Source organism: Phaenicophaeus curvirostris, chromosome 16, assembly GCF_032191515.1.
Source record: "Phaenicophaeus curvirostris isolate KB17595 chromosome 16, BPBGC_Pcur_1.0, whole genome shotgun sequence".
Taxonomy (NCBI): Eukaryota; Metazoa; Chordata; class Aves; order Cuculiformes; family Cuculidae; genus Phaenicophaeus; species Phaenicophaeus curvirostris.
The window spans coordinates 5,470,162-5,482,019 of NC_091407.1; the positions used below are offsets into that span (position 1 = coordinate 5,470,162).

The 11,858-nt window shown below is 58.7% G+C and overlaps 1 protein-coding gene across 1 annotated transcript; it reads left to right on the forward strand.

Annotated features, from left to right (window-relative positions):
• The first annotated feature begins 690 nt into the window (after positions 1 to 690).
• LFNG (LFNG O-fucosylpeptide 3-beta-N-acetylglucosaminyltransferase) lies at positions 691 to 11,858 on the forward strand. Its single transcript, XM_069870465.1, has 8 exons — positions 691 to 1,166; positions 7,793 to 7,841; positions 8,762 to 8,861; positions 8,990 to 9,143; positions 9,248 to 9,333; positions 9,625 to 9,790; positions 10,070 to 10,155; positions 10,244 to 11,858. The coding sequence occupies exons 1-8, from the start codon at positions 774 to 776 to the stop codon at positions 10,308 to 10,310; spliced, it is 1,101 nt and encodes a 366-aa protein (XP_069726566.1). The 5' UTR covers positions 691 to 773; the 3' UTR covers positions 10,311 to 11,858.

Below are 11,858 nucleotides of genomic sequence, written 5' to 3' on the forward strand. Positions count from 1 at the left end.
AGGATGGACACGGGGCGATCAGGAGATGCTCAGGACCGGGCAGGACGGGCCCGGTGGGGCAGGAGATGCTCAGGACCAGGCAGGACGGGCACGGGGCGAGCAGAAGATGCTCAGGACGAGGCAGGACGGGCACGGGGCGATCAGGAGATGCTCAGGACCAGGCAGGACGGGCACGGGGCGAGCAGAAGATGCTCAGGACCAGGCAGGACGGGCACGGGGCGAGCAGAAGATGCTCAGGACCGGGCAGGTCGGGCCCTGGGGGGCAGGAGATGCTCAGGACCAGGCAGGACGGGCACGGGGCGAGCAGAAGATGCTCAGGACCAGGCAGGACGGGCACGGGGCGAGCAGAAGATGCTCAGGACCAGGCAGGACGGGCACGGGGCGAGCAGAAGATGCTCAGGACCAGGCAGGACGGGCACGGGGCGAGCAGAAGATGCTCAGGACCAGGCAGGACGGACACAGGGCGATCAGGAGATGCTCAGGACCAGGCAGGACGGGCCCTGGAGGGCAGGGGATGCTCAGGACCGGGCAGGCCGGGCCGGGGCGGTCGGAGCTGCTCGGGCCGGGGCTGCGGGGCCGGGCGGGGCCGGGCGGGGCCGGGTGCCGCTGACGCCCCGCGGGGCGGGCCCGGGGCGGGGGCGCTTTAAAAGGCGGCGGCGCGGCGGGGCCGGCGGGGCGGTCGGAGCGCGGCCGGCGGGGGCTGCGGCGAGGCGGAGCGGAGCCGGGGGGGGAAAAAAAAAAAAAAAAAAAAAAAAAAAAAAAAAAAGCGGAGGATGCTGAAGAGCTGCGGGAGGAAGCTGCTCCTGTCCCTCGTGGGCTCCATGTTCACCTGCCTGCTGGTGCTCATGGTGGAGCCGCCGGCCGGGCCGGGGCTGGCGCGGGGCGAGGCCGGCGGGGCGCAGCGGGCTCTGCAGAGCTTGGGCTCGGCGGCCGCGGCCCCCCCGGCGGCTCGGGGTCCCCCCGGGCTCCGCAGCTTCGCCGATTACTTCGGGCGGCTGAGCCGGGCCCGGCGGGAGCTGCCGCCCGCCCCGCCGAGCCCCCCGCGGCCGCCGGCCGAGGACATCTCCCCCCGGGACGTCTTCATCGCCGTCAAGACCACCAAGAAGTTTCACAAGGCGCGGCTGGAGCTGCTGCTCGACACCTGGATCTCCCGCAATCGCGACATGGTAAGAGAAACCGCGAGGGGAGCGCTCCCCGCGGGGGCCGGGATGCTCCGACCCGGCCGGCGCCTCCTCCTCTTCGCGTTCCCCGCGTCGCTGAGCGAGGATGCGATTTTGAGGCTGGTCTGGAGCCGGCGGTGCTCTGGGGAGGGTGAAACGCAGCGTTGCAGGGCGAGTTGGGGATGGGGGAGTGATGGGGGGAGCTCCTCGTGCTTAGCAGCCCCCCAAAACGGGGCTCGTGGGTCCTTCTCGCTCCTGTCGCTGCGCTCGCCACGAGTTGCTTTCCACTGGGGAAGCTTAGGCTGCCCCCCATCCCCTGGTGAGCACCGTGGGCTCGTGTCCCTGGCTGCGAGGTGAGCTTTGGCAGCTCCCCATGACGTGTCTGCCGTTGGGGTGCCCAAAGGACACCCCGTTTCGCATCCCGAGCCGGGGGGATGAGCTGCTGAGGCTCTTGGTCCCGTTGCCAGGGAGCAGGCAAGGCAGGAGCAGCCGTGGGTTTGCTCTGGCTCCTCCGCACCAGGGAGGTTGCATCTTGTGTGATTCCTGACCTTACTGATGTCCTGCCCAAGCCTCTCACACTGTCTTTCAAGTACTGAAGCAAAATTAAAAAGGCGGAGGGGAAAAAGAAAAAAAATCTGTTTCCTTAGGAAATGTGCTTTGCCATCTGCACTTAAGGCGCTTTTTCTATCCTTAGCCAGTAAAGCATGACTGATTCTAACCTTTCCATCCTACTGTCTTCACGTGTTTCCTCCTGGCCTGGATTTGCGTTTCTTGCTTGCAAACTGTTGTTTTCCTTGGCTGGGGATGGAGGGGAGGCAAGGGGGGATGTTGACCCACCCCAGCCTCCTTCACCCGGGTCTGCTGGACCCTGTGAGAGCTTGGCTCCTGCAACTTACCCCGGGCATCATCTTACTATTCTTTTCCTTGTGAATCTTGTCCCTTTTTTTGTGCTCAGTCTCCTAGACTTGGCAGTGGCTCTGACATCGCTCCCTGGTGCGGTTATTTAATGGAAATCTCTTTTATGCTTTGCTGTCACTGCGACGGGGTGGCAAGTGGTGGTGGGGGGAACACTCTTTGAGCACCTACAGATGATCCTGGGAATGGCTGCTCTTTTTTTCCCAGTCCCTCTTGTGAGCTCCGGCTTTCTTCTAGGTTTTTTTTTTTTTTTTTTTGTTGTGCTTCGTTTGTCCGTTTGGATTCCCAGAGACCCGAGGCTCAGCTCTCACGCTGTCCCCCTGGGCAAGCTAACAAAGCCCCTTTTCTCCTGGCGCAGAGAAAAGGCTTCGCAGCCTCTTGTGTGGCACTTTCCATGGGAACGGGGGAGCCGGAGCTGGCCGTGTCCAGGTCAGGTTGCCTAGAGATGAGGGCCATGAAGCCAGGGGGGCCGCAGCCCCGGTGAGGTGCCCGCCTGACAAGCCAAACCGCTGAGTGACGGCTCTTGTACAGCACTTGAGGACAAGGAGCTGCCGAGAGAGCTGGAGGAGGCGCAAACTCCCATGGAGCAAAGTGAGGGCTGGAGGGACACGCGTGGAGGCCAAGGGGACAAGTTCATCCTGATGATGATCTGCTCCGGTCTTCCCACACTGAGGTGGTTGCTGTCTCTGGGAAGCTTGGGGGGCACCATGGGATCCCCTAAACTTGGCATCGTGTTGGGTTTTTTGCCTGCAGAGTGCTGGACTGGTGCCACGGGGCTTCTCTCTGCTGGTTCCCTGTCTCAGAAGGGTTGTGGGGTTTCTGCATCCCCTCCTTGCCTTGCCCTGTGGTCTCTGCCTTGGGAGGGCTGTGTGGTGACAGCGGGGCACTGCCTCTGCTCAAACGTCTCTCTTGATCTGAGTCAAGTCTGGCTCTGCTCATCCTGCCCCTCTCTCGCTCTTGTTTCGCTAACACTGCTCGGGTGAGCATGCTGCCTCCCCAGAGCAGAGAAGTTCCTACCCAAGGGTTGAGAATTCCCCATGCCTGATGCTGGGTCTCGTCTTCCCCTGATCCTCCTCTCTGCATCAAATCCCAACTGCCCTCTTGGCTGTTCATTAGCCAGACAGCTCTCTGAGGAGGAGAGATGCAGGCAGTGGTGAGAAGGGGTTAAATCTGGCAGGTGATTCCAGGCTGGACCCCTGGCAGATGTGGGGAATAGCTCCTGTCTCTTTGTTCTGCCCACAATAGCCCGGGTTTCCTGCCCTCTGTCCCTTCCAAGACACAGAAAAGGGCACCCCCTTCTCCTTCCTGCTTCTCTCAGCACAGGGAGGACAGACCCCTACTCCCTGCGAAATCTGTTCCTTGAATTGCACAATCCAGGCTGGACAAGCTGCTGTTGAAGGAAAGTTATGAGTTTTCCCCTCCTTGCTTTAGGGAGAATTTCCAGCTGTTTCGGTGTCCTTAGGATGCTGGAGTGCAGTCTGGGGAAACTTTGCACTTGAAAAGGGGGGAGGAGGAGGAAAATGGCCATTAGGCAGAAATCCTGGATGTGAGTGAGTCCAAACCCACTGGTTTTCTGCTGAGTCGAGTGATGTGCAGTGGCAGGGTTGCATAAGAAACGACCCCTGTCCCTGGGGCACCCCAAGGCAGCCGGGCGGCTCGGCACACACCACGGTGCCCGCGAAGGTTCTGGGCTGGGCTGCGGTCCCACCAGCGTGGGATCTTCTGGCTTCCTCCAGCTTGGCGGGGTAATTGCAGCCTTTGAAAAATTCCTGCTCTCAGGGCAGAGGGAACGGGTTTTACCTTCCGGAGAGCACGTTCCGCTGGTGGCAGCTCCCAAATTTCTCTAGCACCTTGGCCAGAGTCCCCATCCTTGGAGTGGCCATGGCAGAGCGTTCCAGTGGACATCCCACTCTTCTTCTCTTGGAGCAGCTGTGGCCAAGGGGGCTGCTCATACCAAACCAGCTCCATGGTGCAGCCAGCTCGCCCCAGCCCTGGGCTGCGCGCCAGAGCCTGCTGAGCGCTGCAGAACTCATCTCGTGTGTGAGGGTCCCTCCCTGGGAAGCTTGTGTGGGTTTTGGGGGTGGGAGCCCCTTAATTGCCTGCCCTAAATGATGCTGCTGTCCTTGTCCGTAAAAGCCCCGGCGCGCGCGTGGAGCGCCAGGCGGGAGGGTGGGGGACCCTTGCCGCACAATGAGCTCATTGTTTGCAAGAAGGTTATTAAAAAATTATAGCATTTAAAATTACAGTGGAGGAATCTTCCTCTTGCCGAAAGGAGCCGGGGGGAGGAAGGGCCCACGGCCTTGCAAGCCCCTTCCCTGCCTCTGCAGCTTCCAACCATGGGACCCCTGTGCCAGCATAGACACCCTCCCAGTTCTGAGGAAAACCATCATCACCACCATGGGAGTGGAGATGCTGGTGTCACAGGGACATTGCTGTTGCACTGCTCCTGACCTGCTGAAGTGAGGTGGGGATTTTCCCTCCTATCCCCCACAGGCTAGAGAGAAAACGTCTGCACTGAGGGACACAAAGCCAGGTGGGGACCTGCTGCGGCAGCACCCTAGCCTCCCCTCAGAGCCCCTTGCGCAGCTGAAGGCTGACTGCCCTCTCCCCAGCAGCTCTTTTCTGCCTCCTTCCCCACACACCCAAGCAAGGTCCTCCTTGTTCTTGGCCTGAAAGAGGATGCAGCCCCCCAGGTGCTGCGTAGGTGGGTACCAGGGTGCTCCATCCTCCCAGCATGGGGAAGTGGGACATGGCATGGGGGCAGGGTTTGCGCACCACAGGGTCACAGGGGTGCCTGCCTGGCCGAGGTTCCCCTTTGCGGTGAGTCTGGAAGGTGGGGACCGTGGTGGGCTGCATCCCAGCCAGCGGTGCGGAGTGGGGACAGGATGACCCCGGCGTGGCCCCCGCTGGTGAGGTGCCTTGCGCAGCACCCAGCCACGAGCAGCCCACAAGCTTGGTCGGTGGAGGGGGAAATGAGTCACCACGAAAAGAGAAGTGAAGGGGAGGACAAAACAAAAACGAAGAAAAAAAAAGAAATGGGCCCTCCCTAAGAGTAAGGAGGAGGCAGGGGGCTGCCGGCGGCTGCCTGGCTCCTTGCAGGCGGCTGGGGGGAGCTGACCCCATCCTGGCTGCAGGGACCCTGGGTGCCTCTGGGTCCCGGACACCCAGCAGCGCATTGTGCGGGGCTGTATGGAGCAGTGGCAGCTATTGTTCGGGAGGGATTTGGCATCCTGTGTTTCTTGAAGCAGCAGTTTTGAGAACAATGAGGCTTCCTGCATGGGCTGGGGGTGGCAGCAGGCCCTTCCTCTCCTGAACCCTGCAGGAAAAAGCTACTGCAGGGGACCTGAGTGGTCCTGGCACCCCTCTGTGCCATGGCTGGCATGGGGGCCACGCGAGAGAGAGGTGGAAGGGAGTGGGTGTAAGGACTTGGGATGCCCTCTGCCTAGGAGAGGGTTGGGGAAGCTGGCCCCGCTGCCATTGCATCTGGAGATGGTGGCTTGGTAGGTGACAACTCAGTGACGTTGGCTGCAGTGTCTCATCCCACTCACCCTGCTGCAAACCAGGCACTGCCCTGATGTCCAGCACTTTGCATTGGGGATGCCAAAGGCTGGGAGGGAGGTGGGGAACCTGTAGCTCCCAGTAGCTCCTGCAAGGAGGCCAGAGAGAAGATGCCTCATTAGGATGAAGCCTTTCGATGCAGGCGAGTGCGAAACAATTGTCCCTGTGGTCTATTTATGGCAGCTGAGTCGAAGGATTAGTTGCAGGGTTATTTTTGGAGCGGTTGAAGACACAGTTGCTGGACGGCGTTTCTGAGCTAATCAGGCAAACATTTTCTGTCTCGCCTGCGCAGAGGCTCTGTGTCCTCTACCTCCCCTGTCCTCTTGGGCAGGGCTGAAGCTTGAGGGGGGATGTCCTGGGGCAGCACGTGTCTCAAGGTGAATTAGAAAGGGCTTGTGATGGAGTGGTTTTGGGCATTTTTTGGATGATCTCCCCCTGGCCTGGGTCAGCTCATACCCCTGGCAGGTGCCTGACCCCTGAGCACCTGGGGAAATGGGCACCAGCAGCGAGGTGCTGGCTGGACCCTGTGTTGGTTGGGGGTGGCCATGCACAGCGCTGACCCTGTCCCACCCCAGCAGTGATGCTTCCCAGGGCCGTGACCACCAACGGCATCTTTAGCCCTGCAGCCAGTGGGCTAATGTCCCTGTCCCCCAGCTGTCCTGTCCTCATCAGTGGGTCTCCCGTCCCCTGATCACAGACTTCCTAACCCCTTGGGCGGCCAACCTCTGTTCCTCCCCAAAAAACACGCTGCATGATGGGTTGTGGATTTGTAAAAACTTGCCTTCCCACCTCTTCTATCCTTTTTCTTTTCTTTTTTTTTCCTTTTTCTTTTCTCCTTTTGAAGCCCCAAAGGTCACTTGTAGCCCCATCCCTGGGAACGTGCCCTCCTCCCCTCCCATTCAGCCTTCCTGCAGATCTGGGCTCTCCCCACCAGCCTCCTGCTCGGGACCTGAGCAAACACGGGCGGGTTAACCAGCGCAGCTGTATGCTAATAACCACTGCTGCCCGCTTAACTCTTCTCTGCTGAGTAAAGTCAACCCTGCTATTGTACCCAACTCCTCAAACAAACCACAAAACCCCAGCGCGTTCCCGGGGCCGGCCGGCTGTGTGGTGACACTCGCTTTCCAGCTCACTTGTAATTCATCATCCCCAGTGCTCAGGCTCCATCGTCCCCCTTCGCCTCCTCCTGCCTTCCCCCCCAACCCTTTGTCTTTCTTCCTTTGCCCTTTTGTGCACGTCTGGTTTTTAATAGCGCTTGGCAGCTGGTTGTGGTTTCTCTCCTCCAGCTTTGTTTGCTGCCCGCTGATTGATGGCGATGCCTTTTCCCACCCCCTGCTCTCTCCTCCTGCTTCTTGCCTGTCCCCAAATCTCAGGCCAACAACAGCCCCCCCCCCAACCCTCCTTCCCGGGTGGCATATGGCAGGAATTAGCTGTGTAAATACAGGAGTGCAGCCAGACAGGCAGCTTGGGTGCCTGGGGAGGAGGCAGGGTGCTGCCTGTCTCCATGGGGACTGTGTGGGGGTGGGTTTGAGGGACTGTCCCCTCCTTGGGTGAGCAGAAAGGAGCTGGGGGGGGAGTTGTGAAAGTGGCTGGGGACGGCCATGTACTGTTGACACAGGTGGGGATGCGGTTGGCAGCCGGCACAGCAGGCAAACACACCTGCCTGGGCAAGGAGAGCCGCCGGGCAGCTGCCTTGGCATCCCCGGCCACACGCGCCAGCTAAAGTCTGAAGTCCCCGCTCAGATCAAGCCGCGCTCTGCACCCGCTCCCTGTCACCTGCCCCTCTCTGCGCACATGCCTCGTGCTGGGAACAGCCCCCACGTTGCCCAGAATCCCCCTGCCTGCTGCTGCCCTCTGGAAAAGGCGAGAGGATGGGGATACTCGGCACGGGTGCTGGAGGGGGCTGGGGTTTGCACCCTGCTGAGGGAAGATGTTGTGTGCCACGTCCAGCCAGGATGGCTTGACAACCTTCTCAGTCTGAGGCCGAGCGTGTGATGGATTTGCCTTGCTCTCTGGTGCCACTTTGGTTTTTAATGAGGAGGAAGAAGTTGCCACCAATGCCCCAACAGGACCGGTGCCTGGTGCTGCCCAGCTCTGCTGGGTGGTGTCCAGAGCTGCGTGGCCTCAGCTCCTCAAAGGTGTCTCATCTTTTCTTTCAGACCTTCATCTTCACAGACGGGGAAGATGAGGAATTGAAGAAGCAAGCACGTGAGTTTGTAGTCCTTGTCCCTTCGCATGCGTGACCTGGCCAGGTTTCCTGAGGAGCCTCCACCTGGGGTGCATGCCAGCCATGCCCTGGGGAACTCCACAAATCAAAAAAAGATCTAAATGCCCCTTGCTAGACAATATCTCTAGAGCCCTCACCATAGAGACCTGGGCTGAGAGTGAGGCAACTTGTTTCATTCGCAGGTGGTGCCCAAAGCACCTTCAGCCTGGGAGCCCCCACCTGGGGATGAGTTTCCTTCCCAGTCAGCCCAGCCCATCTCCTGCAATATGCTGCTGAGGAGCATGCTAACCAAGTGCTTTCGCACCAGTTTGCCCCTGGGGCGAGCTGGGATTGGCAGTAACACAGCTGGGGTTTCATGGGAGCATTTCCCTGCCAGCCGCTCCCCGGGGCCAGGGTCAGCTCAGTCTATTCTCCCCATGCAAATGACTCCTTTTCAGGCCGGAAAGCAATTGCCTTTGAGCTGGGCAAGCAAATAACAGGTGGCCGCTGTAAGAAAAGGCAGCGGGGATGGGGCAGGATTTGACTGTGGTGTCCTGGGTGGAGAAACTGGCTCCTTGACACCCCCTCGCCTCCTGCCCCTGCTCCCAGGGTGGCTGGTGCACGCCCCAGGATGCACAAGATGATGTTGGGTGGCATCACACATGGCACAAGCAATCTGAGATGTGACTCGGCGTTGGTGCATCTGCTGCATCCACATCGCTTATCTCACATGGACCCAAAAGCCGCTCCCCCCCAAAATTCATTCTTTTCCCAAAATGATGCGGCACAGAGACTGCCAAGCATCAAGGTCTCCGTCCCCCTCGTGCCCCTGGGGTGTGTGTGGTGAAGCATTGCGGTTTGACTGCGTGGGGAGGTGTGGGACGCCCCGACTCTGGGCTTTGACCCCCACGTCTTCCTGCAGGAAATGTCATCAACACCAACTGCTCGGCTGCCCACAGCCGCCAGGCGCTGTCCTGCAAGATGGCTGTGGAGTACGACAAGTTCATCGAGTCTGGCAGAAAGTAAGCAGTGCCTGGGGCTGCCGTGGGGGGTGATGTAGGTGGAAACTGTTTGCATTTTAGGGGGTCAAACCTCATCACGGGGCTTTGGGGGGTTGCCCTGACCTGGTGTAACACTGCTGCCAACGCAGGTGGTTTTGCCATGTGGACGATGACAACTATGTGAACGTGCGGATGCTGGTGAAGCTGCTCTCCAGCTACCCTCACACACAGGACATCTACATTGGGAAGCCCAGCCTGGACCGGCCCATCCAGGCTACAGAGAGGATCAGTGAGAACAAGATGGTAAGGAGAGGGGTGAGAGATTGGGGCTGGCTTAGTTTGGCCTAGGGTTTGCTTCCCGGTTGGTGGGAGGAGGTCTCACTGCCCTTGCTTCCCCTCTCTCGCAGCACCCTGTGCATTTCTGGTTTGCCACGGGCGGAGCGGGGTTTTGTATCAGCCGGGGGCTGGCACTGAAGATGAGCCCGTGGGCCAGGTAAGAGTGTTGGTGTTGCTCTTCCACGGGGGATCACCGCGGTCCCGATGGGGCACAGAGCAGTGACAACACCTCTGAGGGTTTACCGTGTCCTACCACCTTGCTGAGGGTTTCTGTGGAGACCTTGGAAACAAGCTGGGAAGGACCTCGGTTCCCCCAAGTGGAGTTGATTTTTTTTTTTTTTTTTTTTTTAGTTAGAGCTGGGCACCCACTGGCCAAGTCCAGACCCCATGGGGTGCCCACGTTTCCCTAGGCTTTGCTCCTCTGCAGCTCTTCTCTGTCTCCCCACAGTGGGGGCCACTTCATGAGCACAGCAGAGAAGATCCGCTTGCCTGATGACTGCACCATTGGCTACATCATTGAGTCTGTGCTGGGCGTGAAGCTCATCCGGAGCAACCTCTTCCACTCACACCTGGAGAACCTCCACCAGGTGCCCAAGACAGAGATTCACAAACAGGTATTCCTGCCCTGATGCCCTGGGGTGGAAGGAGGGTTTGGGATGCATGGTACAGTCATTGGGTTTCATGTTATCACTTAAATTGGGCATCATGGCTAAGCTATTAATTGACATGACAGTGGAGGGGGAAAGCCCCATCAGCCCCATCAGGGATGCATGGTGTGACCGGAGCCTGTTGGGGGGGAAAAGGGTAAATTTTGCAGCCTCCTCTCATGCATCTGCTTGATCCTTGTGGCCATGTCGGCTGCTTGACCCACCCCTCATGTTTCCTCCCTTCAGGTGACACTAAGCTATGGCATGTTTGAGAACAAACGCAACTCCATCCACATGAAGGGAGCCTTCTCCGTCGAGGAGGATCCATCCAGGTGAGACGGGGGAGCCCTGTTTCCCCCGAGGCGGGGTGCTGCAGGACTGCTGCTGCCCCGTGCTCAGCACCGCTCCTCTCTCCTGCAGGTTTCGCTCTGTGCACTGCCTGCTGTACCCTGACACGCCGTGGTGCCCGGCCAACGTGATTTACTAGGAGATGCGTGTCCCCTCCGACCTCGTCCCGAATTTCCCCGGTATCCGACGGGCGTGTGGGACCTGTGTGTGGCTGTGTCGGTCCTGCCTCGCCGTGAGGCAGACGGATGGACGTCGTTGCTGTGGTATTGCACAGTGTGTGTGTACTGAAGGCTGCTGTGCGGCCCCTTGTCCCCTGCCCTGCCTGCCCGTGCCCGCTGCCCGCTCTGTCCGGGGTGGCGGGGAGGGACGGGTCCTGAGCACTTAACTGCTGGGCACCCCCGCAGCGCGAGCGGACCCCACGCCATGCGTGAGGAGTGACCGCAGGTGCTGTGTGGCTCTGCCTCCCCCAGGCTTGCTTCTCCTTGTTTGTTTTTTTTTTTTAACTTTTTAAATGTTAAGTTTTTTGGTGTGTGCCTCCCTACTCTGCTCCCGTAACCCCTCGCCTACCCCATCCTCTCTCCCAACCCCAAAATCTCAGCAGCAAAGCTCCGGCTCCCAGTTTGGATAAAGGGTCACGGGCAAGTTTTGCTCCCTAGCTCGGCTGGCAGGCAGGGGAGACCTGGCCATGGCAAACACTGCTCCAGGGTGCTGCAGAGCTGCTGGGTGCTCAAGAGCTGCACTGGAGGGAGACGGTGGGGTGGGCTGTGAGCCAGCATCTCTGTTTCCTGGAGATCCCCCTGCCCCGACTGGCTGAACTGTTGCCAGCAGCATTGATCTATGCGTTATTTATAGAGACTAATGTAAAGACTCTCTATAAATATTGAGGGGTGGGAAAAGAGCTGGTTTTGAAGCCACTGGCGTGGTGTGGGTGCTGTGTTTGCACAGGGTCTCCCTTCAGTGCTGCCTCTCTGCCTGTCAGTGGGTGCAGGCAGGCTGAGCGCGAGCAGCCTCGTACCTTTGCAAAGCAGCACTTCAAGGTCTGCTCAGGGGCTGTGTGGATGTCCTCCCTCGTGGGGCTGGAGCATCTTCCAGCCCTGGCCCTGAGAGGTGCCTGGTTGGGCAGGCAGTCTTTTCCAGTTTGGCTGCTGCTCTGTACATGCCAGGAGGGATTTAGCAGGTGAGGGAGAGGGACCCTGCATCCCTCTTGGCCACCTTGCCTGCTATTGCCAGCCCTGCACCCTCGAGCTGGAGCTGAATGTTTCCAACCCAAAGCTGAGTGAAAATAGCCCATAATGGGTGCGTTGTAAATATGTTATTGAGCCAGTATTTTTTTACTGTGCCTTTTTTTTAAAAAAGAAAAAAACAACATTGAGAATTATGTAGATTTTAAAATGCTTTTTATACGTTTTCTGTGGATCGGAAAAAAAAATCCTCAACCTTCTGATAATCTGTTTAAGAAAGAAAAGGAAAAATTGCAATGTCTTGTAACTATCATTTACTTTAATTTATATGTTCCAGTATCTGGAGCATCAGTCTGCTTTTTGTAACTAGGATGTGTTTAATGCAATAGAGGTGGGATGGGGAACCAGCATGGACAGTGTGTTCTCAGGGACTTGAACCCGATTGCTGCCCCGGGTTCCCCGTGGGAGCCCTTGCCAATAAAGCAGTTTTCTTGCTGACCCCGTCA